General features: G+C 42.1%; 2 protein-coding genes across 4 annotated transcripts in view; both read left to right on the top strand.

Moving 5' to 3' along the window:
• Positions 1-17,160, top strand: part of dennd3a (DENN/MADD domain containing 3a) — a 20,481-nt gene extending 3,321 nt beyond the window's left edge. For 2 of the 3 annotated variants that reach the window (XM_031866573.1, XM_031866570.1), the window contains 29 exons: positions 57-157; positions 581-736; positions 891-1,026; positions 2,275-2,390; positions 2,503-2,633; positions 2,761-2,872; positions 3,020-3,139; positions 3,250-3,348; positions 3,484-3,603; positions 4,187-4,302; positions 4,608-4,763; positions 4,962-5,058; positions 5,167-5,270; positions 5,807-6,012; positions 6,094-6,253; positions 6,835-6,991; positions 7,221-7,443; positions 8,846-8,925; positions 9,561-9,740; positions 9,863-10,033; positions 10,762-10,891; positions 11,245-11,352; positions 12,813-12,910; positions 14,293-14,447; positions 14,597-14,663; positions 14,859-14,931; positions 15,028-15,146; positions 15,253-15,390; positions 15,471-17,160. In XM_031866573.1, coding sequence (XP_031722433.1) covers positions 77-157; positions 581-736; positions 891-1,026; positions 2,275-2,390; positions 2,503-2,633; positions 2,761-2,872; positions 3,020-3,139; positions 3,250-3,348; positions 3,484-3,603; positions 4,187-4,302; positions 4,608-4,763; positions 4,962-5,058; positions 5,167-5,270; positions 5,807-6,012; positions 6,094-6,253; positions 6,835-6,991; positions 7,221-7,443; positions 8,846-8,925; positions 9,561-9,740; positions 9,863-10,033; positions 10,762-10,891; positions 11,245-11,352; positions 12,813-12,910; positions 14,293-14,447; positions 14,597-14,663; positions 14,859-14,931; positions 15,028-15,146; positions 15,253-15,390; positions 15,471-15,665 — 3,804 coding nt within the window. In that variant the 5' untranslated portion in view covers positions 57-76 and the 3' untranslated portion in view covers positions 15,666-17,160. The remainder of the gene's footprint in view (positions 1-56; positions 158-580; positions 737-890; positions 1,027-2,274; positions 2,391-2,502; positions 2,634-2,760; positions 2,873-3,019; positions 3,140-3,249; positions 3,349-3,483; positions 3,604-4,186; positions 4,303-4,607; positions 4,764-4,961; positions 5,059-5,166; positions 5,271-5,806; positions 6,013-6,093; positions 6,254-6,834; positions 6,992-7,220; positions 7,444-8,845; positions 8,926-9,560; positions 9,741-9,862; positions 10,034-10,761; positions 10,892-11,244; positions 11,353-12,812; positions 12,911-14,292; positions 14,448-14,596; positions 14,664-14,858; positions 14,932-15,027; positions 15,147-15,252; positions 15,391-15,470) is intronic. The other variant, XM_031866572.1, reaches the window with a different exon arrangement.
• Positions 17,161-21,891: 4,731 nt separating this feature from the next.
• The window catches only part of slc45a4a (solute carrier family 45 member 4a), a 41,608-nt gene continuing 38,089 nt past the window's right edge, over positions 21,892-25,410 (top strand). The window contains exons 1-2 of the mRNA XM_031866424.1: positions 21,892-22,056; positions 23,840-23,923. The gene's annotated coding sequence lies outside the window, so the exon portion shown is untranslated. The remainder of the gene's footprint in view (positions 22,057-23,839; positions 23,924-25,410) is intronic.

The raw sequence follows: 25,410 nt of genomic DNA, 5'->3' as shown, positions 1-25,410 counted from the left end.
TGTGTGTGTGTGTGTGTGTGTGTGTGTGTGTGTGTGTGTGTGTGTGTTTCTGGCAGTGTGTGTGTGTGTGTGTGTGATGGCAGAGCTCCCGTCTGGACTGCTGGAGGCATGTGTAGTGGTCGGAGCGCCCAGTGATAAGCTTCGAGACATATACCAGGTATGTACACGCTAAACACAAAGACAGATGGAAAACAACTGTCAAAAAATAAAAAAGTACGCAAACAAACCGATGTGGGCAGCATTTACACCTCGCATGCTTATTGTATCAACATCAACTCACAAGAGTGGCGACTACTGCGATCAGATTACTATTGAATGGACCGGTTGCACCTGGGCAGTTAATCTCCACGTATGAACAGAAAGAGCATGTTAACGACAGGTGTGCATAGTATCTAACACACACACTTTGAAATAGCGGTAAATAATGAATTAAGGATTGTGATATACCATATGTAGGATTAAGTTTAAGTATAGTAAAGGATACTGGAAACACTTGAGATAAATAGAGGATACATTAATGTGTACAGTGTCTTATTGGTTGCCAAACCTATAACTCTGAATATTTATAAGTGTGCCATAGTTTCATCTGCAGAGTAAGTTAGATGAAATCCCCCTGCTGGAAGCAGAGGTACTGCAGGTCCACGCCCCGCCATTTGTTTCCAAGGAGACCAACTCCAGCCAGTTGATTGGACCGTCTTTCAGTCGTGTCCAGAGGAGGAGGAGCTTTATCAAAAAGGTAAACAAAAGGATAATTCATATATTAATGGTCAATTTGAAACAGTTAACAAGTGGATAAAGGATTGGGTGTTTCAGATCACATTTAGCAGGCATCTTTGTTGATCACTTTCGGAAATAATCTCCATATTTGTTGTTTTTCTGATCGTTTGCAGAAGAGGCGAGATCGTGCTGCAGAGGTGTTGCCTAATGGAGAAACAAGCAATCATACTGAAGCGTCCTCAGCAACAGAGGACATCAGTGTTCCAAAGGATCTGGACCTCATCGCCTTGCCACAGCTCTGCTTCCCTGGTACCGTGTGTTTCCTCTGTGACAAACTTAACATTTCCATGTTTTGAATTGAGTAACACAATGGTGCAAAATCTATTTGTTCTATAGTCACAACAGTTTGTTATGTTTCCTCCGTATGTCAGTGGCCATGTCGAGCAACACGTTTTTACTTTTGCCTATTCTGCTGTGCTTACATCTTCAGTGCATGGCATTACATGTCCAAACCTTGATTTCTACTGATCTAACCAGACAATGTCATGAGGTGACTGATCTTGCACTATGGTTACCATCATAGATCACCATCATGGATTGCTATCTCACTAGAAGTCCGCAATGTAGATTACGCACCAAAACCACTCACTGGCATCAGTGGCATGCAGACTTGCACTGCCTTCTTACCCTTTAGCTATATGTCTTTTATTATAATGACAAAAATCTGAGTTTCCCAGACGTTATTGCGACTTGGATGTTGATAACTTGGAAGGAGGCCTCAGGCTTGGTCGGTCCAAGGGTCTCTGGGAACAGCAGACCAGACCAGCTGCAGCTAAGCAAAAGCCCGGGTGTGGTTTGTGGAGACTATGGAGAAGTACTTTTTGTTGACCATAAGGAAGTTCTGGCACACTGAAAGACTTAGAAAGGGAAAGCAGGCTTGCTCAGGCTGTGTTTAACAGGGGAGGAGAACTGCGGCCCCAGACTTGGTAAAATGTTGAGAGTTGGAAAGAGCCCTTTGAGTAACTCCTGAACCTGACCAACACGTCCTTTGTGCAGAGTTTGAAGCCACGGGTGAAGACTCCTCTACATCCCTGGCAGAAGTCCCTGAGGTAGTCAAAAAGCTTCTCGGCAACAAGGCAATGGGGATGAGATTTGCCCTGATGCTGAAGGCTCTGGACATTGTTTGGCTGTCTTGGCTCACACGCCTCTTCAGTGTCTCATGGAGAGGCTCTCGATTTACCAGTCCATCTACGTTCTAACCGTCTCCTATGGTTATGAGCTTTGGGCATGCGATCGCGTCCAAAATGAGCTTCCTCCATAAGGGGGCTGGGCTCAGCCTTAGAGATATGGTAATGACCTCAGACATCCTTAGGGAACGTGGAGTAGAGCGGCTACTCCCTAAGGGGCCAGCTGAGGTGGTTTGGGCATCTAATCAGTACGCCTCCGACGGTGGATGGATGGATGGATGGATGTTTATGTGAATTTAACTCCTATATGACATTAACGTGGCATACAGTTCAACACTGCTTAGAGACTTCTTGGTTTTCCTTTGGATAGGTGGTCTTCAGTTAGCCAATGAGCAGAAAGAAGACAGTTATCACTTCCTGGTTTTTACCGACCTGTTTGGGAACCGAACCCATGGAGTTGTCGTGCAGTACTACAGAGCTATACAGGTACACACACACACACACACACACACACACACACACACACACACACACAGAAAAACATGTTGAATCCAATGAATGTAGACAGTTGTTTCTCATTGGCTGTCTACCCTGTCAGTCCTGTCAGGAAGATGCTGTCCAGAATGGCCACAGGTGGAATTCGTCAAAGTTCCGCCTCTTCACACCTTTTGCTTTGTGTGTCATCTCCAAGTTCCCTTATTACAATGCTCTGAAGGACTGCTTGTCATGGTAATAATTTCTATTAAACACATAGAGCTGATGGATAACCTGACCACGGTTAAGATGATTTGATGACATGTTAAAACTGTCTCCCCCCCCCCCCCCCCGACTCTTCTTCCCCCGACTCGATTCTCAGTCTCCTGGTCCTGTTGCGGCCTACGAGACAAGCTGACTTTGAGGAGACCATAAAGGAATTTTCAGCCAAGCTGTCCCTGGTCCCTTTACCACCACCTGGACAGCTACATGTGGTCAGAAAACACTTTTTCTCTCCCTCTCTCTCTCTGTTGAGATATCTCTCACAAAGTTTCTCTCGCCCTCACTTTATCTGTATTTGTCTCTCTATGTGACCAGTTTCAATTGCTTGATCTTAATATGTGTGTGTTTCTGTGTGTTAGTCCTTCAACCTCCGGCCCATCCACGTGGTTCTTCCATCAAGGCAGGATCAGGACAGTCCCATTATCGACATCGACCTGCATCTTCCTTTCCTCTGTTTCACGCACACAACACTGCTCCAGGTAACGCAGCACACAGAGACTGCTCCTGCATCGCATAGAAACACAGGAAGGAGCCTGAAAAAAAAATGTCTTTGTTGAGGTAACTCCACGAGGCCCGTCTCTCTCTACAGGTGCTGTCCTGCATGCTTCAAGAGCAGAGGCTGGTCTTCTTCTCTGCTAACTGGGCCAGACTCACTCTGGTCGCAGAGAGTTTGCTTTTGTACCTGCAGGTCAGTGGAGGAGGAACATTGTGTCTTACAATTGCAGTATTTGATTTTTTACTTTGAAGAGTCATCGTGTAACATCCTGCAGCTTCCCCTGATCCACCTTTCATCTGTCGCCTGTTCCTCTGACTTCTCTTTCAGCCTCTGTCCTGGCAGCAGCCTTATGTTCCTGTCTTGGCGAGAGGAATGCTGGACTTCCTCATGGCTCCCACAGCCTTCCTGATGGGCTGTCACATCAGTCATTTTGAAGAGGTCGCCGCAGTGAGTACCGTTCACTGTCTACAAACTTTCTTATCGCCATCGAGGCGTACAGTCTTGTCTTTCTGACCTTTCATGCCCAAGATGATGGGTGGATTTTGGCTTAAGTTGATATCAAGTTAATGTCTAAACTGTTGCTCCTCCCTATACTAGGGAAGACATATTGTTCTTTATTGAATGGAAAGAATTTTTCCAGAATCAGTGGAATTAATGGATATATACATAGTGCTTTAACTCTGCAATAATGTCTTGGCTATTCCCCAGAAAGGGCAAGGCTCTTGGCAGTATAGTTCACATCAGGTTTATCATGAGTATTGTTAAAATTGCTTGCGTGGAATTCAACTGACCGGTCTTTTTGAAATTGTCTCGTTTGAGCTCGCATACAGTATTTAACAATAGATGATTCTCCACTGCATTCATCTTTATTCAGTGTCTTACAGAAGCTTAGTTCACATATTTAACAGTAGCTGCCTGTTAGTCTAACACATCAGGGCACAGTCAGGCTGTGTTGTAATGAATTGTACCCATTGTGTGTGTGTGTGTGTGTGTGTGTGTGTGTGTGTGTGTGTTTTTTTGCTTTGTATAGGAGACAGAGGAGCTAATTCTGGTGAATGTTGATGATGGCATCATTCAGCTGTCATGGTCTGAAACCATTGACCTACCAGCTATGCCTCTGGCTGCAGCCGAGAGCTTTATGTCAAGGTAACACAAAAAAAACCACACACACACACTGTAAAAGTAAACCGCTTTAAATTTGCTTCAATCGTGGCCAGAAACACAGTGTACCACCACTCTTCGGTGCAGGATTTAGGTTGACTAGAAATCATTTTGCCGCTTGAACCACCAGTGGAGTAAAGTTGGAACAGATTTGGAACTTAAATTAAATCTGCCTCCTAAATACCTGCTAAATCAAATTACAAAGAGAACACAGTTTACCAAAGAAAAGTCCTGTGAGTGTGTTCCTGTCTATCCGATTCTTACGTGCTTGGTGTACTGTGTGTGTGTAGGGCAGAGGGTCTCCAGCTTCACTATGACTTGGAGCTGTGTCATCTTGGAGCGGGCACTGATGCCAACGCACTGCGATGTCAACGCAGAGACTGGCAGACACGCCTCAACACACAGATCCAAAACATCGCTCTGGAACTCGTGGTCAACATCTTCAGGTAATGCTCTCTGAGTGTTTCATTTAAACTGCTGTGTTTAATTTACAAATAGTTGTGATCCTATGAAATATAGTGGTCAGTAGTTACATGTTCAGATATATTAGACTCATTTCAGTCAGAATGAAACCATTTCTCTCTGTTTCTGTTTGTTTTGTCTGATTGTTCCTCTTTCCATCTGTTGTTTGTTTTTTTTGTCAGGGACGTCCAGGACTTTCTAAACCATGAACACAGAGTTTTCAACAGTGAGGAGTTTCTGCGGACCAGGGAGCCAGCAGACCAGCTCTTTTACAAGAAGGTACACTCACACATTTTTACAAACAAGACACACACACACACACACACACGCACACAAAAACTCAAACTCTGACAATCTGTGCTGCATGTTTCTCTTTGTTGTCCCCAGGTATTAGACACTCATATCTTCCACTCATTCCTGCGAGACAGGCTGAACAGGAAACGGGACACCTTCAGCTGCATGGAGCAGAACACGCGTAACCATGCACACAGGTAGGATACCTGCTAGTGTGATGTCATAGCTGAGGGACCAGGCAACTGAGGGGATAAAAGTGCAAGCGGAGTAGAAAAATATGAGTTTGTTTCACACTTAAAACAAGTACATTTTAAAGATCTTCTTAATACATTTTCAGGTTACATGCTGAGTAGGAATAATTAGCATATTAATGGTTAGTGAAAATGATCATCAGTTGCAGACCAAAAGCAAGAAATACACATCTTTCATATCGTTTGCATATATTTCCATCCGTATGAACTAAGTGATTGAGTAATGCAGACTGTGTAGAAGACACCCTGAGGTGCTTTTCAAGAACCCTTCAGGTAATAAAGACACTCATGTAGGGAATAACTGGAATGGGAGATTTGTCGATAGCCAATTAAGTACTGTAAGAAAATGAATCATCTGGGTTTATTGCACAGCCAACGCCCATCAATGAAAATGGGATTGCCTTGATGTCATAATATAGGTATTGACAGAGATCATAACTAAACCTGTTTAAACATCATGTCTCCTCCGCGTCTTTCTACAGGAATCGTGCGATGACGGAGTCTCCTCGGCGTCCTCTCATGTCTGATCTGTCCAGGAGTGGCTACACCAGCTACACCAGCCCTAATGACAGGCTGAGCAAGAGGCTGGGAGCCAGCCTGCCTAACCTGGAGCAACCTGCCAATGACACTGTGACGTCCATCAGCTCCAACAGACCAGCCTCCCTCAGGAAGATGACGCTGGATGTCGGTCAGTACTGATGGACCAAATGGATTATTGGAGAGTCAATTAAGGGTCAAACTATTTCTAATTCCCTTTGTCACCCTCCAGGGTTGAAGTCTCCTCAGAAAGCGGTGACGGTTTTCCGCCTCCCAGAGTTCCCCCCTCCGCTGGCCTATCACTACGTCCAGAACTATTACTCTGACATGGTTTCCTCGCTGGGGAAGGCTATTAACGCTACACTACCGGAAGAGTCTGCTCTGATGGCAAGGTACTGTGAGGAGACATAACTGAGAATGCATATTTCCATATTCAATATCTGAATGCTCTTTGCTCTTTTAACTGTTTTTCATCAACAAATGCTGATAGAGTATTTTCATATTTTCTGCACTGTATTTGTGTGTGACTCACTCAGATCAATTGTTTTACTTTCTGATCCATGAACTTTAGACGGTGGCTCACTAAACCTTTAAAATAAAGCAAATAAAATGATCCTGCAGGATTTGCTGATTGCAGTGTGCACTTGACAGCTTAAGCTTCTGTTTAAACTGCAAACCTCAGCCAGCCCGGTTTCTAAAAACGCATGCTTCTCTGTCAGATTTCCTGCCGAGTCATTGTTTTTTTTTAAGGGAAGTAGTAAACTAGAAAAACAAGTTGTACGCCATGAGTTGTGATATTTAAAAAAAAAAAAAAAAAAAAAGCATTTATACTGTGGTGAGTGATTGTATCATTATGTGTGAAAGTTTAGAAATTGATTTGAGGATTGCTAAATTGTAAACCAACCAACGACTTCTAGACCACTAAATACCTCTTATCAGACACCTCACCCAATCCATCCGTCTGTCTTTCCAGGTACCACTACCTGCGAGGTTTGGTAAACACTGTGTCCAACAGGCGTCTGGATGCACTGGAGGACTTCCAGAGTCTGTATAAGACTGACTCCAACATCTTCCCTTCTCAGATGGTTAAGTCACTGGTTGACTCTCTGCCAGAAGCTGAAAGGTTACAGGTCAGTCCGTCATGAATGAGGACATTGTGTTGTACTCTGCTAGATGTAAATGCAGTTATCTGGATTCACTTCAGTTGATTGCATCAAGTGCACCTGATTTATATATACGTATATATCAGTCAAGTTGAGTTTACGCAATCTTATTGTTGTTGAGATGTACAACACATTAAATATCATCTGGCAAAGAAACACCATTTATTAGCGCTGTAATTAATTAATCTCTCCACAGGTGGACAAACGGCCAGAACTGAAACGGCTCATCAGCCGGGTCAAGAGGGACCAGGAGCGGGAACGCGCCCGCGACGACAGCGGGCTGGAGGAACATTCCGTGAAGCGCTTCAAGCTGCCGAAAACATACATGCAGCTGGAGGAGTTTGTGAAATGTATCCAGGAGTCCGGCATTGTAAAAGACCAAGGAACCATACAAAGGCTCTTTGATGCTCTAACTGTAGGTAAGTAGTGTAATGCATATGCATACATGTATGTGTGTGTTATGTGCTATTAATGCACATTTATGAGAGCAGCTCAGGCCTTTTTTCCGTTCTTTTCATCAAACAGGCTCTCCTGAAGAACTTTTCTTACTAACCCAAGTTGCTACCTAAACATACACACAGACACGAACACACACACACACACACACACACACACACGCACGCTACACTCCTCCTTCGCCCTCTTCCTAGGCAAACATTCATTCCTCAGGTTAATCATTACCTCGCCCCTTCTTGAAGAAGGAGAGTTGGTCATGCTGGGCTGTTTGGTGTTGCAGGCGTAACCAGGGCTCCAGTGGTAATTTACTGGCCTTTAGCTGGTGGCTAATGGCAAATATTACAAGTTGCATATGGTGATGAACTGATGCACTGAGCAGACTTGAACACTGTTTGTACATTGTAAACATTACGAGCAGCTACTAGTAACTAGTGCCTGCCAGCCTGAGTGCCGCAGTGACCTGACAACATTCCTGTTTTCTCAGATCGGGTATGTAAACGGGAAGGACAACATATTTGAGTCACATGAGCTATGGGCTGAATAATAAGGGGTATTTGTTTTTAATGTAAGATAAGAGCTACTAGGGAGGCACGGTGTTTTAAGAGGGGGAGGTGAGGTCATTTTTCAAAAGCTGAGGTTGTAGCCAAAATTGCCCCTCTGGAAATCTTTCCTCAGGAAGAAAGGTTGGTGTGAGAGCTTATCCTGCATCCACATTATGTTATCGGAAAAGGGGAATTTACATCCCATTTGGTGAAATGAGCAAACATCAAGTTTTCCTTTTCCTCTTCTGACCTGCTGGAGAATGAGATACAGACAGTGTGTCCAGAGTGTTGGACGCCTGGTTATAAGCTCCAAGAATCCAACTGCAGACTACTTGACTTCACTTCAATATGACTCATTGTCTTCATATCTATCGAAATAACACATGTTTAGATAGAGGTGAGATGTTAACAGAGATGTTGGACAGTTTGAAGTCATTGTCCTGCTGTGGTTATTTGAAGTCAGAATGAAACTGAATCTTTATGCTCAGTGGTCATTACCAGATGGCGGTGGCAGATGTTGGGTGCGGGGGAGTGCACAGACTACTGTGTTTAGTCATTGTTGAAATATACAGTGAAGACTACAACCCCCAGCTGCTCACTCTGCAGGCAAGCGGGAAGATTAGACTGCTTAGGAGGGAGTTGGCCTGGTCAGCGACCAGATGTTTGTGTGTGTGTGAGAGTGAGAGAGTATGAAGCTGAGCATTTCTATACACGTTCAGCTCAGTCAATCATTTCTGGGTAAATTAGGATCAGTATAAAGTTTTTCAGTGTCACAAGTCATACAGGACACCTAATGATGAAGGTGTGTGTTTGTTTGTTGCAGGTCATCAGAAGCAAGTGGGTCCAGATTTGTTTAGAGTCTTCTACACCATCTGGAAGGAGACTGAGGCCGAGGCACAGGAGGTCTGTGTGTAGGCTTAACTTGTAACAGACAACTTAATAAAAGGCCCAAATCTTGAATATATGGTTTCAACGGTATCAACTGCAGTGGTATTCACATTCACAGTGTAGAGGTGAAGTGGGACATCGACGGAAAATCAATCGCGTTGTGCTTGTCAGCTGATCATAATTTAAATTTGAAGCTTATTTTACGTCTGCCAACAGGCGTACATCAGGAAACATCTAGAACTGCGATGGTGTTGTTTTGCATTAGAGCTTGTAGTAGTTTAGTTCATTTAAAAATGTGTAGTTTGTTGAAAAGAAGGAGTTGATTTTGTTATTTTAACTGCAAACTGAATGAATATAATTTTTCCAACTCAATTTTTCATCAACTAAAAACCAAAAGAGCTTATAGAGATAGTATTCATTGCTAATGCTGATAAATTGAATCAATGAATTTGATTTATTTTGGACTTTTTAGGGTGTGTGCAGTTTTACAAATTGTGTTACTGTAACAATGCATACATGTGTTATTTTGAACATCCTTGAACATCAAGGCCAATAAAGACCCATACGGAAAACCTGCCGTTGAAAAGGTTTTTCCTCGACCAGCGGACAAGTCGGTGAAATCAGCTGACTGGTTGTTGTGTGATTTTCAGGTGCGCTTGCCAGCGTCCGTCTCGGAGCACATTGAGCCCAGCGAGTGTGTCTTCAAGCTGTCCTCCTCTGTCAAGACGAGCCGCGGTGTGGGGAAGATCGCCATGACTCAGCGACGGCTCTTCCTGCTGACCGACGGACGACCGGGATACGTGGAGGTGGCACAGTACCGAGATTTAGAGGTGAGGCAAAAAGGAAGGACAAAATGCCGTTTTGAGTCTCGAGTTTGAACTCTAGGTTCAGTCGAAGCATGTCGATCCTGCATCGTGATCTCGATCCTTTTCTCCCTCTCTTTTTCCTCTAGGAGGTGAAAGTGTCCTCGGCTCCCTTCCTGCTCCTGAGAATCCCCAGCCTGAAGCTGCGTGTTCAGGGCAGAAAGGAGGCGTTCGAGGCCAATTTGAAAACAGAGACTGAGCTATGGAACCTGATGGTCAAAGAGATGTGGGCCGGGCGCAACATGGCTGACCAGCACAAGGTAAAGCTGTCACTGAGGGGTGTGTACGTGTGTGCCAGTATATGAGCTGTACGTGTGAGGGGTGAATCGGAAAAGAGAGGAATAATTGCACGAGAAAGAAAGATAATTTGGTGAGTTATCATGTGCCTTTATTACTCATATCTTGGCCTTATGTAGGTTTATCTGTGTGTGTGTTTGTGTCCGTGTGTTTGTGTGTGTGTGTGTGTGTGCGTGCATGCACGCTAATGCCAGTCATTGTAAAGTTGACTGACCTTCGGTAGGTGTGGTTGAAATTCCCTGAGGCGTAAAGGAACACAAATACACACTTGAACAAAGAGGATTTCCTTTGTGAAACCAGATGATGTAACTGTAACACCTCTGTCTCTCACTCCTCTCATTTCTCTCTCATGGTCTCTCTCTCTCTTTTTTTTTTTTATACTCTCCGTCTGTCACGGTGAATAAGCCGCCGCATTATCAAGAAGTCTGGCAGCATTGCACCAAGATCTAAACCAAATAATCAAGACATCTTTATCTCTGATTTATCTCACCAAAGCCTGTTTTCATTTATTGTTTATTCCGCTATTCACACCCTAAAATCAATTTTCTAGACGTGCTTTAACATTCGTTTTTTAAATCTAGAATTTTTTTGTTACAATCTCATTGCTATATGCCTTTTTGTGAAGCACCGTCTACTTTTTTGCAAGGCGCTACATGTTGTGGTGTAATTGTGAATGGATCTTTGTCTCCAGGACCCCCAGTACATGCAGCAGGCTCTGACCAACGCCTTGTTAATGGACGCAGTGGTGGGCAGCCTTCAGAGCAGTAAGGCCATCTACGCTGCTTCCAAGTTGGCTCACTTTGACCGCATCAAGATGGAAGGTGGCGATGATTATTGTTGTAGATTCTGTCCTGTTTGCTTTACTTTTACCACCCATTTCATCAACATGGGAGGCATTATAAGCTCAGTTTGCTTTGATTCAGTTTGGATGCTTCTCTGATGCACTAAAACCTTTGTTATTCCTAATGTAGGCGGTGGTTAATGACTTGACTTTGGTTGCAATTTGCAGTCATTTAAGACTGTTTGGATTTAAGTTTTCCTCCATAAATAATGACTCATCAGAGGTTGTGTGGAGATTGTTATTGCTGTTTGGGGGTTTTCGGTGCATGTTTGTGCATCCACCACCTGTGAAAGGTTAGTTAATTCTCTTTAACATTGGTTTGTGTGTCTCTAGTGCCAATGATGGTCCCCAAGACAACTGCAGAGACGCTGAAGCACAAAATTAACCCCTCGCTGGAGCTCGCTGCACCTCAGGCTGTAGATGTACTTCTATACACACCAGGTAAAACCTGTAACCAGGTAATCTCCTCTGTTCTCACTGTCACTGCGCTGACAAATGTCAGGTTTCTCTCTCTCAAGGGAGTTTTACACTCCAGAGTTTCAACTGTCATACCAACACACGGTCACTGTGCTTTGTCATAGCCTCTCTCTCACTCACTCCGACATAAAATGACAGACCGTCATAAAGCTGCACACAAAGTTTCTCAACCTCCGGTCTCCTTTACAGGAAAACAAAAGGAAGTCAGCCAGAAATTTAGGAATAAAGAAGTTGGGAAACTTCTCATTAAGGTTAAGTTGTCATATAGACACAATTCAGCCTTTCATATGGGAGCTTTGAAATCATGTAAAAAAAAACAGAATAAATCAGATAATCCCGTTTCACAGACAGCAATAGTAAACATGTCAACATCAGGTGTGATGCCGTGCGTCTCTGGGAACAACGGTAGTAAACGGTCAACTTTTGGCCATGTTGTGGCTTGTAATTCTGCAGAAACACCTCTTAACTTCGCTGCACCTCCACTCCACAAGAGAGTAAAAGCAACAAAATCTCACTTAGAATGTACTCGTAGTAAAAGTCGCAGTGGGTTTATTTCATGAGATCTAAAATGCTCAAATAATTCAGGGACACAAAACTAAGTGAGCCCAAACCTTTTCTAAAACAAAGATTTTTATTTTAATCTGTCAACCATCAGGAAATCCCAGCCATCACATTTGACCTTCAAACACACGCATTGTTTACTGTTGTGTAGCCTTTAGAAACAGTCCTCTGACTTAACTATGCTGTGGGCAGACAGACTGGCGCATTACGTGGCAGGAAGACTGAGAGGAAAACATCTTAAAAAGAACTATAAAGCCATCGGCTTCAGTGGACCGACCATATGGGGCCACTTAGATGCCCGGCTGGTGGCAGACTGACCCCCGGCACTAACACACTCGCACTCACATATACAGACTCTGTTCAGCTCTTCTGTAGCAGTCAGTTCTCAAGATTGCTGTTGGTGAAAAGAACAAATCTGGCCATTCAGATCCCCCCTCCCCTGCCTCTCTCTGACGCTCCCGTTTCAATATAGGTCACTGAATTGAATTCCTGGCGTATGGCCAGTTCACTCCTACTTCTCTACCCGCTCTCTCTCTCTCTCTCTCTCTCTCCTTTCCCCTCGATGCCCCCTTCTGTCGCTCCTCCTGCGAAATACAGGATGTTAATTTCTTTTTCTTTCCGCCAGCGGTGCTTTTAAATAGCGCTGAATACGTTCGAGGATTTCTGGCCGTTAGGTGAAAGCCTGGGTGGAGTCAGGCAGCAGAAATACATAGTTTTGAACACGGAGTGTTTCCATTCCAACTGTCGGTTGACGTTCACATTTCCCTCTTGGCCTTGTGAAAGAGCAAACACTGGCAGCTGTAGGTCACGAGTGTTGCGATAAGGTACTGTGAAATGACTGGTAAATACTACATGTGTTTCAGGTCAGTTATGGGTGTCTGTGAGCATGGGGAAGGTGATGGTGTTTGATGCCTCCAGCTGGTCCCTCACACACACCTGCCACGTTGGAAATGCAAGACTGGTAATAAAAACAGACACACACACACACACATTGTACACACATTTTAAATTTAGGAGTTATGACAAAACAGAATCAGATGTTTCCAACCAAAAGCTCTCCATGTGAATTGGGAGAAGTACACTGAGTTTCTCAGAGCTATAAATACTTTGAATCTCTTTTTCACAATTCTTAGACTGTATATGATTTAGACAAAAGTTTGAAACATGGATGCATTTGAGAACTTTGGCATTATTTGAATGAAAAAAACACAACATAATACAAAATATAAAACGATAATACAGAATGTGTGTATGTTGCTCACAGTAAGATATTAAGATTCTAATTCTTTGGTAGTTCTTCTGTCTCTTGATGCTTCACTTCTTTGCATCACTGGACAAGATCAGCAACACATGCATACCACTGACATCAGATACAGATCAAACTCTTTCATTATTATCTTCAGAATTGCAAGCACATGTTCTGAGGAGTGTACAGTGTGTTTCGAATAGTTTTCATTCCCTCCAAGACCGAAACATTTTTTTGTGCAAATGTCGACTTTCACAACAAACAAGTGAAAGTTGGGCGGAGCGCCTTAAAGCTCGTTGGAAAATGTTCAACGTAAAAGAAGTTCACGATGTGAGTAACGTTTTAAGGCTCGGTGCTAATCACTGACCTCGACTCCAAGCGTGTGTGTGTGTGTGTGTGTGTGTGTGTGTGTGTGTGTGTGTGTGTGTGTGTGTGTGTGTGTGTGTGTGTCACACTACTCGGTCACGTATTAAAGCATTTGGACATTGCTCTTACTTCTACAGTAGTAACCATGTAAAGCATGACGGATGATTAAAATAGCAACTGATAAGAAAATAACAAGCAGCTTTTCTTTTTTACTTGTGGCTGTGCATCTTTATATGAATATTTTATTTCTATTTAATACATTTTTTTCCCCCACATTGTTTTAATTTGGTTAAGTTTAAAACTGTAGAAACAGATTATGGTATTAGATGCACTGCTGTAAAGAGGACAGTGTGTTCAGGAGCTAAGTTTTGTTTATTAGACAACGCTACCACCTAGTGGAGAATTAACATACTACAAAAATTAATATATAAATAAATAAATAAATATATAAAGCTTCAGGTGACGTTTTCAGATGTTTTGGTTTGGGCAGTCCAAAAACCAAGCACAAAACCCAGAAGTAGTCAACTTTCCTATCACATGAAATAAAGGAAATCAGCAAATACTGTATGTTGCCTCCTCTAAACAGCCTACTAATTCCTATTATTCATCCAAAATGGTTCCATGTTTAGTCTTCAAACCTATGGTTCACTCATGTGTGTAGACACCTGGTTGTTCTCCGTAGCTGTGTGAATTCTGATCGGTGGCGTGTCTTTCTCTCTCTCTGTTTTCAGAACTGCATGCTCGGAGTTGATAAGGACCAGGTCTGGATGGGCTCTGAGGACTCTGTTATCTACATCATCAGCATGGTGGCCATGGTCTGCAACAGACAGCTGACTGAACACCGGGCGGAGGTCACCGGACTGGCGCTCGACACTGAAAAATACAGGTCACACACACACACACACACACACACACACACACACACATAACTTTGACGAGCACTATTTCACCAAGTGTCTATTCGATGTATATGTTTGTAGTTAATGTAGGTGCCCTGTCTTTGTCCGACCTGTAACACGTTCATATGTTATTCAGCCAGAAGGTGGCGTACTCCTGCAGTGCTGAGGGAACCGTCATGGTGTGGGACGTCTCAACCCTCCAGGTCAGTTTCAAACCAACACAAACCAACCATTGATAATTTGATAGTTTACCGGTTAATTTAAGGATTACATTTTTCATTCAACCATGTCATCACAGCAGCTGCCGATGACTGCTCGTCTCTGTTCTTCTTTCTTTCCTGTTTCAAACGGTAATGGTTCACTTCATACTTATGGTTTTTGTGTCACCAACCACTCAGGTGAAGAGGCACTTTCGCCTCTCATGCGACCGCCTGCAGTCCGTCTACAGCTGTAACGGGACGCTGTGGTGCTGTAAGTCTCACGCTCTCTCACTGGAACATTACAACAGCAGACATGAGAGGCGATTCTGTGCAATCAAAAAATCTCTCTGTCTGTCTTTATCTGCAGCTTCCAGGGACATTATAATGGAGGTGTGGAGGAACGGTTCATTGAAACAACGTCTGACTCTACCAGAGCAGCAAAAAGGATCCACAGCTAAATTCAGCTCTGTACTGCTGTTGCCTGAGGTACCACACTCACACTTTGCTCTCTCTCTCTCTCTGTCTCTGTGTATTGATGTGTTTTGTATTTGAGTGTGACCCTTTTTCCTCAATGTGTTTGTGTGTATGTTAGAAGGAGGAGCTGTGGAGTGTTTGTGTGGACTCAGGAGAAGTGTGTATCTGGCACATTAAGGACACTACCAAACCGTATCACCGTGTGGCTCTACAGGACTGCACCGGATGTCACTGCATGATCAAAGTTAAAAACCAGGTGAATACACAGTACTGATGAACACAAACAAAACACTTTAAATCGCCTAGGAATGCATTACAATCCCTTTTTCTCTCCAGGTATGGGTCGGCGGTGTTGGCCGTAGAACCACCAAAGGGAAGATTTACATCCTGGACACGGAACGGCACCAGGTGCTGAAGGAGCTTCACGGCCACAACGACAAGGTGACGGCGCTCTGCTCCGCGGAAGACCGGTACGTCCTCAGCGGAGCTGGCAAACAAGACGGAAAGATCGCCATCTGGAAGGTGGAGTAGACTTGACTCTCTGGAAATGGACTCATTTTTAGAGTCGGAGCCATCGCTCTGCTTGAACTGCTCTGGGACGTCCTGCGAACTGACGAGTTTTAGAATCCGCAAGAAACGGGAGTGAAGGTCTGTGATTGGAAAGCGGATTAAAAATCACAAATCCCTTCAACTTGCCTCTGAGTCTCATAGATGTGAAGGAATCACATGGTGATCATGTGAAGCACCAGGTTTACATGTATTGTCACCAACTGACAAATACTAAACAGTACTAACACGTTATTTTTCGGGATCATGAAGGACGAATAAAGACTGAAAAAAGAGAAGTGGCCACAATTTCTGCTGGATATTTGGGTTTTTATCCAAAGTGCTTCACTTTTGCTGAAAGTTTTTACATTTCTTTATTGTCATACCATGCCTTATTTAATGCTGCACCCTATCTTTTATTGAATATGATCACACTTTTTATTATGTGGGAACATTGTGTGACTGAGCATCACCTCCAACTGTGTTTTTTTGAGGCGAGTTTCCACAGCTCAAAGGAGTCAAACTACCCTGAAAACAAAACTCATATGATTGGAGATTTCACCGTTATGTTGGAAAGAAAGTGTTTATTTTGATAGAGGGTATTCTTTAATGGACGATGTATGGCGGAGAGGGACGGGAAATATGATGAAAGGGGATACGAAGTCGGGAGCTGGACTCAAACTCATGACATGTGAGACATGTGTGTTTCAGAGCAGCTCAAGAGGAACAAGCCTAGTCCTGGAATCTGATAAAAACACACAAAATAAGGACCATCCCCACAGTGTTTTTCTTTATCAAATACTTACCTCATTTTTAGACAACGTTTTTACATTTTCTCTATTTATTTTCCTACAGGATTAGTTTTACCTGTGTTACCGGATGGTAGCTGTTAGGATAAAGGCAAAATGTTTCTATGTACGGACTGACGGGAGAGATGAAGGTCTGGTCAAACCTACCGGCTATAAAATGCCTCATGATATTAAAAACCAAGTTATATATAACTTTAATTCAAAAGGCCAGGCTAAGAATTGCTCCTCATATGTATTTTGTGTTCTGTCGACGTTTGTGTTACATGCATTTTATATGTATTTCTATCACGTCATTATTTCAATAACATTATTTGTATTGATGAAGTGGAACAGAATAGACTGAAGTTTTCTTGCACATTCCTTTTTATTGTCTTTATTTCTTTCTGGGACTTCTGAACAATCGGAGTAAAGAAGAAGGCACACACCTGTTTTTCTGTCCTGCTCAACAACATTTTTACAAAATCACAAATGGGATCATTTTGGTTCGTATCAAAGGTTCAACTTCATGTATTTATACACTATGTAAAAGTGGTGAATGTGAACACAAAATGCATTCCTTTTGTAAACTCAACTGGTGACGATGCAAACAGCTTCAGACTTCAAATGACACTTTATTATATCTTCAAGACTGTTAACAAGATGTTTTAATATGTAACCAAAAGTGAAGTAATAAATATACATTTTTATGAAGAAAGGCTTCAGTTTGTCTGTTGGATTGTTGGGAGCAAAAAAAAAAAAAAAAAGTCATCTCATAGCTTCATGGCACGTTCATCACTGTGCCCATCCCACAACTACGTGCTGCAAAATTGAAAATTGAACTCCATTGCTGTGTTTCTGAACTTCCCGGAGTTCACCAGAAGAGGGGGCTATTTGATATGTTTTCTGATGAGAGTTGATTAAAGTTAAATTTCACAGATCAAAACCCACAATATCGATACAACAGTTATTTTCTTTATCAATCAATCTGACAATTATATTATTGGCTAAATTACTAACCCCTTTGTTTCTGAGATGTAAGAACATAGTGACAAATCCTCGTTTGATAAATGTAATAATACAGGCCAAGGTGGCATCTTCATTCAAAAATATTCAGGTTTCATTCACATATGCAGAGGTTGAATTCCTACAAGTTTGCTGCCGACAATGTTTATATTTTTATGGTTTTGTTCTCATGCAGGTTATGAAGAAGAACATGCTCCAGGACCAGGCAAACGAGAGAGAGAGCGAGCATTCAAACTACTACTGTTTTGTGATTTTTTGTTTTTGCTTGAACAGCTTTTTCTACTGAGGACTTCATGATTGATTGTAGAGCTGAGACATTGGAACGATTGGATGAAACTAAGGGTGTCTTGGGGTTCCAAAGAGAGTAAATCCGTCTAAGTCTTTATACACATGTGACCTTGTTTACTGATCTGAAAATAATATAAATATTTTACTAGTTGTGGAGTGTGTAGAACATTACGTGTTATATTCAATGAATCATTCAATCAAACTTTATTTCAGACTCATAATCACATAGATCGCTATTATTGACCGTTTGACCAATTTGAGCACTGGTCTTAACAAATGGACCTGTTGTCATACTTGTCAGTTTTGGAACATCTTCCTTCGTCTGTCTTCAACTTCTGAAGATGATGACGCTGTCGCTGTGTGAGCGCTGAACAACGTGTCCTTTTTGCACATCCAGGCACTACACAAAGGTGAAAGGTCAGGTGTGTGGTGTTGACTTTTGGACCTTTTATGCTCCAATTGTTTGTAGTTTCAGTAGTTCGCTCCACAAAAAACGACAAAAAAAGTAATTGAACAGCTTGTGTCACTATGCACATAGGAATGTAGTTGACCTACCAGCAAGCTGCTGCAAAACGTAGCTAAACTAATATTTCTATTGCATTGAGTTCACAACGTCTGATCCTTCAAGTAGCGTACTTGTGGTTGTGCAGTTCTGTGCAGTTTGTATTGGTATAAATCTGTATGTTCATGTGTGTGCTTGACATTGTTGCGTTACATGAAGCCATAAGCAGCTGTTAATCTCTCCCTGTGCAGGTCCACTCATACCTCGGCTGCAATAAATTGCTCTCTGTCTCCTGCAGCTTTTAATCAATTTGCTTTTAATCCATAAATGTTTACTTACAGGAAGCAAGAGCTAGATTAAGAGAAAAAAAGAAACACAATTGCTGTTGCAGCAACATAATAATAATCTTTATTTTCAAAGCACATTTCATACAGATGTAGCTCAAAGTGTTGTATATTTTAAAAATAAATAAAAACGGAAAACCTTCCTTTTTGTACTTTTGTCCAACTGGAAAACATTTTACATTTAAATTGACAAATACATAAATAGCAAAAGAAATGTATAGACATAAAAGTGTTTAAATAAAATAAAGATATTTTGAAAGACAGGTGTGGGATTCTGTGGAACGCACATAAAGTGGTATTAAAAAAAAGGCTTTGCGAAATAGATATGTTTTTAAATGATGCTTAAGTAAACGTCAACAGAGGTTGCCTCTAATGTTTCTGGGTAGGCTGTGAAAAAAAGCTGCAGCTCCAATTTTCTTTTTCGAGGCTTTTTGAGGAAACCCAGCAGTGGAGGATCTAAAGGGTTCGTGGAGGAACATATCAACAGGGAGTCTGTGATGTAGGCTTTCCTAAGCCGTTTAGAGCTTCGCACACAAGTAAAAGGACTTTAAAATCTATTCTGGAGGCTATAGGTAGCCAGTGCAGCGTGGCTTAGACTGGAGTGATGTCTACTTGAGATGAAGGCGTGCATTCATTTGTTTGCATTTTGCTGAGTCATTAGAGGCCTTACTTTCGCAATGCTTCTCAGATGGAAGAAGGACACTTTGCCCACTTTATTAATAAGGGGCACAAAACTTAATTTAGAGTCCGAGATAACACCCAGACTTGTTATTTGATGTTTAATTAGGTGAGTTAGATAACCAAGTTTCTCCAGTAAAACATCCCTCTTGTATTTGGGGCCAACTAATATAATTTCTGTCTTATCCTCATTCAATTTGAGAAAGTTATTACTCAGACATGTGTTTATTGCTGATAGGCAGGCAGTGAGGGAGCTTAAGGCATCTTCATCATTTGGCTCAACAGATAGGTACACTTGTGTATCATCAGCGTAGCTATTGAAGCTATAACATTATGTCCCCTGATGATACCACCAACATAAAGCGGTGAAACAATAACTCTAGTCAGCGGAGGCAAAATGCTCTGCAGCACAATGCCACGAAGACAAAAGATTGACATTCTATTAACGTCATTAGCGCTGTAGCAGCTAGTGCAGCATGTTATCTTTTAGTTTGACACATGGTGTTATGTTGTTAAATGATAAGACTGGTGTCAATAAATGAAAACACCAAAACCATCCATGCAGTTTGTCTCTCAATACTTCCCCGTCTTCGTCTCTCAGCTTTTTGGGATCTCCTCTGGATGTAAATCTTTAAAGCCCCCTAAAACTCACAAAGCATCATGCCATCACTTTGGCATGTACAGTCACAGGTTCAATTCCTATAAGTTTGCTGCACACAATTATTATATTTTTAAGTTGGTTTTTTTCTCACGCAGGTTATGACAGAGAGAAGAAGAACATGCTCCAGGATCAGGCAAATGACAGAGAGCATGATAACTACTACATGTCAGATGTGTTATATTTACGAGTTGCATCATGTCTGACAGGCAGATCTTTAACTCTAGATGATGATGATGATGTTGATGATTTTAGGTGTTGTTTATGTTTTAAACCTGTCATAGGTCTAGAAAAACAGCTGTTTTCTGGTTATAAACCTTCAGTCTCAGTTGAGCGACACATCATTTTTTTTTAACATCAGGAAACGTCACCCATTGCTTCTGTCTCTTCAGTTTCTGCCCGTGTTTTCGTATACCAGTTCTTCCTAAAATTAGGCTTCAGAAACCAAATCATGTAGTCAGTATGTTCATACACAGGGAGAAGCAGAAGGAGATCCAGAAGCTGACAGCTCCATTTGGGTGCACTTTGTTGCTGATAATTATGGTGTTACACAATGAAATTATGGCTGTCACCAAAGAATCTTAACCTGCCTGAACTGCAGGGGAAGATCAGAGAGATCAAGACAGATGTGTTTATGCCTTTGGAGGCAGGGTTCACCACCCAAGATAGTTATGCAGCCATGGCATGAGTGTGTTTCAGCAGTGGAGCTGGTTTACAGACCACAACTGCAATCAGGTTTCAATAGACTTTCATTTAATTTGTCTTCTTTTAAGGAGTGAGAGCAAAGGAGAGCAACAGCACGCCTTCTGTACATTTTGTCCACATTGTGATTGGAGTCCTTTGGTGTTTGTCTTTAACAGTCTAATTCATGCAAGAAAGACTGTGGATATACACATGTCACTTTGTTTACTGATCTGAAAATAATATACATATTTTACTAGTTGGGGAGTGTAGAACAGTAAGTGTTATATTCACATAAATAGCCATTATCCAGTGAAATCAATTCCTTGTTCAACCCAAAGGTTCTGTTTTGGGTCTGTTTATTTATTTTTATGCAGGACAACCCCTCCCAAATCCCAAATTAGTCAATTTGGATTTCTTACGTTTTTTTGAGGGATGGGTTGTCACTTAATATCCCCAATAATTTTCTACATAAAGGGTTTTAATAAGGTCGGATGAAAAGGTCAAAAAAAGCATGTATTATTTTCACACATACAGTGTTGAAGGCTTGTGAGAGCCCCAAACAGCAGGAAATAAAGAGTTAAGAAAATCAACGATGGAAGATGTACTCAGATTACTTACCGACAAATATAGATATCACATTATAAATAAAGGTCTCGGATTCAATAGTGTAATAACATTTGTGCAATAGGCCACTTATTAAGCCTCGTTGCTGGTGAAGAGGGAGCTAATTTAATCTTATCTATCATAATTATTGTTGTTTTTATTGTCTTGTTGTTATCGTTGCTGCAGTCTATTTATCGTCATCATGCACACACTCTCTTGGTATGTACTGGCAAGAGGGTGTGTTGTTCATGTTCTTGTTCATCATGTCCCAGCATGTCCCTGCTGCAATCTTGCAGTACATTATCCTTTTTTGTTTGTTTGTTATTTATTAATGTTGTTTTGTTCCGTTTCTATATTTATTGTTGTAGCCCAAGTCTTGTGTATGATGAATGTTTTGAATCAGAAAAGTAACATTTCCCTCTAAAATATAAAGGAGAGGTATAAGGATAAAATGGATGCACTCACGTTAAGTACAAGTACCTCAACATTGTAACCGAATAAACGTACTTAGCTACTACTTTCTGTCTCTGAATATGTTTTACGGTATTCACCTTTAAAACTCAGCCTCTCTGCACCTTTTCGCACTGCCGCTGTTGCTCCGCCCCTTTAAGTAGCCGTGACGTCGACGGAAGTCAGCGTTATGCTTCTTCTTCCGACAGCTATTCCTTTAAAGGCGTATTTAAAGCCCTGGCTTCAGTTGCAGCAGTAACGGACAACCTATGCAACAAAAGCTGCTGCAGAGACGAGCGACTGTCCGACCGCTCAGCGGACACCAACACGGAGCCAGCGGCTGACACAACCCGGCGAGGTGAGCTCTATGTCCGGGCAAAACACCGGCGAAGACAGGCGACGGATATTAAACATTTTGTATCCGAGGTTGGTGTGCTCCGGCAAGCGGAATACACAGCATCTCAGGTTGCTGCTACAGAGCGAGCAGCAGCAGCAGCAGCAGCAGGAGGAGGAGGAGGAGGAGGAGAGGCATTTCCAGTAGTTTGTGTAGGCCCATGTCAAAAACAAAAAAAAGAGAGGCTGGAGCTGCAGACAGCCTGGCACAGGTCAGGTTGCACAATTAGGTTGCTCTGATTATAAAGTGTTTATAAGTAGGAGTTCTACATCAAGCAGGTTTTAAAAAGACAGAAGGCTCAAGGTTGCAGTTTGGACAATAAACTAAGCTTAATTTCTTTCATCGCTGCACCTTTCGCAATTAACCAGGGAGGTGCAGTTGACTAATAACACACCTATGACTGTGTGTCAGCAAAAAAAAAGAGCTAGGTATCTTTTTGTTCTTTTGCATCCTGGGCTTGGCAGCATACCAATTTAAAAATACAATTAGAGGAGTTCCCTGCTTTTGTCATCAACTATTCATCATCGGTTCATCATCGGTGGCTGTCGGTGCGTTTCAGTGTCAACAGTTGGGTGTTTTTGTGCCCTCAGCCTTCAGTTAAGGCTTTAATATGAACAAAAGTCATTTTGGGCTGAAATGATTAGTCGATCAATCGATGCACCATCCGAATTTTTCAGTGTCCGATACCTGGGCTTTGTGAACCGGCCGATACCGAGTACCGGGTATCAGTGTTTCAATAAGAAGCTGTCTCACTGTGTGAAGGTGACTGGGGTCATTCTGTCATTGTGAAGCAACAGCATCGGGCTTCATTTAAACATGGCCTCCCGAACTTTGCAAAACAAAATGTGACAAATAAATACATGGGAATAAATGAACAGCATTTTTGTTTATTAGAATAATGGTATCCGAAACCAGATCGCCTCATTGTCACCGATTAAGATATTCGAGTGCATCTCTAAAACATTATAATTATATGAATTAATTAATCATTAGAGTAGTTTTTTTTAAGCAGACCAAAACTATTGTTGGTTATTAAATGTGTCTCAGATCTTTGGGATTTAGGCTGTTGGTCGAAAAAGCAATTTCAGTTTGAAACGGTAACATAAAAAGTGTTATTACAGTCGTATAAATGTCTCCTCTGCTAGTTTGCTTTGAGAACACCACAAATAGTGTTTTATTTCCCTTTAATCTTTAATGTACATCCTTTTTGATACTATTTACATGCTGCTTGAAGTATCATTCTACACACTTTTCTGTGATTCAGTGTACTATTTAGTATCTGCGCTGGACAGCTGCAGCTCCGTCTAGATACTGGTGCAAAAAGGCAGCGTGATGGGAGAGAGACTTTGCGTTTAGTGTTTTGCTGGTTTGTGTGTGTGTGTGTGTGTGTGTGTGTGTGTGTTCTGATTTATTGGCAGCAACTGATTTATTTTCATGCTTGTGTGCGTGAGAGGGTCAGAGCGTACGTGTGCATTTGCTGTGGTGTCTGGTGCTGTATCGATCCAACGTACTGTAGCCTACAGTATGTTGTCGCTCTGCCTTCCCTGACTTCACCCGATTTCTACTTCTTATTCTGTTTCATGGCTTTTACATTTTTGTTTTTTATTTGGTTATTGCTGCGTTTTTAGTTGCCAATATGTGATGTAGTATGTAACTTTGTTTTGATAAGTGCTTAATAAAGGTAATATATCATATTATTGTATTAAAACCTGACTAACTGTGTCTGCTTGGTATTGTGTGTGTTCAGGTACGACTGTAGGGCTGAAAAATTGCAGCGTGGACCAAATTGTCAACGTCTCGGCGACATTTATGACGCTTTCAAGGCCTTTTGGTGAGTCTCGCATACACAAACACTAAAGAGATAACATCTTTTTTTAATTTGATTCACTCCTAACACTTAACACAAGTCCTCCTTCTGTCTGTTGTTTTGCTGTTTGGTTTAGTCAATCTGCACAAAAACACAACGAAGATCTAAAAAGAGAGATGTAAATATCCAACAGATGCTCTTCCTCTGTTTTCTTTTAAGTCTGAAGTGTTTCTCTTCTGGTGAAAAACCACAGCCAGCACGCGCAGACAAACAAAACTGAATAGAAAGTGCAGTGTGTGTGATGATCTGATGGTTTGGATCCAGCTGACGGGATTCGCGCAGACACTTTCACAACTGTTCACGCCGTTTCCTTAAAAATCGCCCTCTCTTTGTGTCAGCCCCTTGCTTTTCGACATGTCATGCGACGCAGTCGTGCCTGAGACCGGCAGGTTCAGCTGAAGTGAAAGCGACCGACTTCCTCTTCAGGAAATGTTCGCTGACTATCATCTGGTGCTGACTCAGCGGCGGGTTATTACCAACAACATGTAACCAGACACAATTGGTCACGAGCATACGGTCACATGATCACACACACAGACACACACTCATGAACTTAACCGTGCATTCAACAGATGGCTCCATATGCATACATTCACAGAGAAAGGCTTTTGATCATCTGCCCACATACATGTATTTTAATATTTTGCATGCAGAACTGTCAATAATGTCTTCGTACGCTCATAGAAAGGGTCATAACTGCAGGTTCCCTCCATGTATTACACGCACTATGCTGCCTGCAAGTCCAACAAAACACACACATACAAACACACTCTACCGTTATGATGGACAAGTAGGGACGCACTTGAGGTTTGCAACTGAATTGTAAACAATTTTGTGCGGGAGCTTCACTTTGGAAAAATTGATGTTTAAGAGGTCGAATTGTGGCTCACAAAACGCATCACATTCCAAACTGACTTGATGTAAGTATGCTGTTAAATAGTGTGCTATGTGCCAACACCAGTATGCTCCCCATGGCTCCAGATCTGTTTGTTCAATGGTTTCCACACAGCATGACGGAGCTTGAGAGTCTCGGTGGGAGCCCACGCAACTGGCAGGTTCCTTTAAAACAAGAAGGCACCCTGCTGCACAGAGATTTTAGACTCTTGTCATGCAACCTCCTCGTCACTAGAGTCCTCACTCACACTCTGCTGGCAGAGCTGTCCGGTGAAGGCCGCAATGCCACACAAAATCTCCAAAGTGAACATGAAGGAAACATGGAGTGATACTGAGATCAGTTCATTAAATTAACTGGAAACATGCAGGACAACATTTTAAGATGTTACTGGCCGTGACCAAAAACAGCACGGACAAGTTTGATTTAGTTTGAAGTGTTCCTATCTGACACTGTACCCTTTTTTTTTTTTTTTTTTTTTTTTTCTATTTGCCTTTCTCTGTCCATCACACACACACACACACACACACACACACACACACACACACACACACACACA

Source organism: Anarrhichthys ocellatus, unplaced genomic scaffold, assembly GCF_004355925.1.
Source record: "Anarrhichthys ocellatus isolate YVR2014 unplaced genomic scaffold, GSC_Weel_1.0 scaffold35, whole genome shotgun sequence".
Classification (NCBI taxonomy): Eukaryota; Metazoa; Chordata; class Actinopteri; order Perciformes; family Anarhichadidae; genus Anarrhichthys; species Anarrhichthys ocellatus.
Note: the sequence above shows the minus strand (reverse complement) of the source record. Positions and strands in the feature narration are given on the sequence as shown.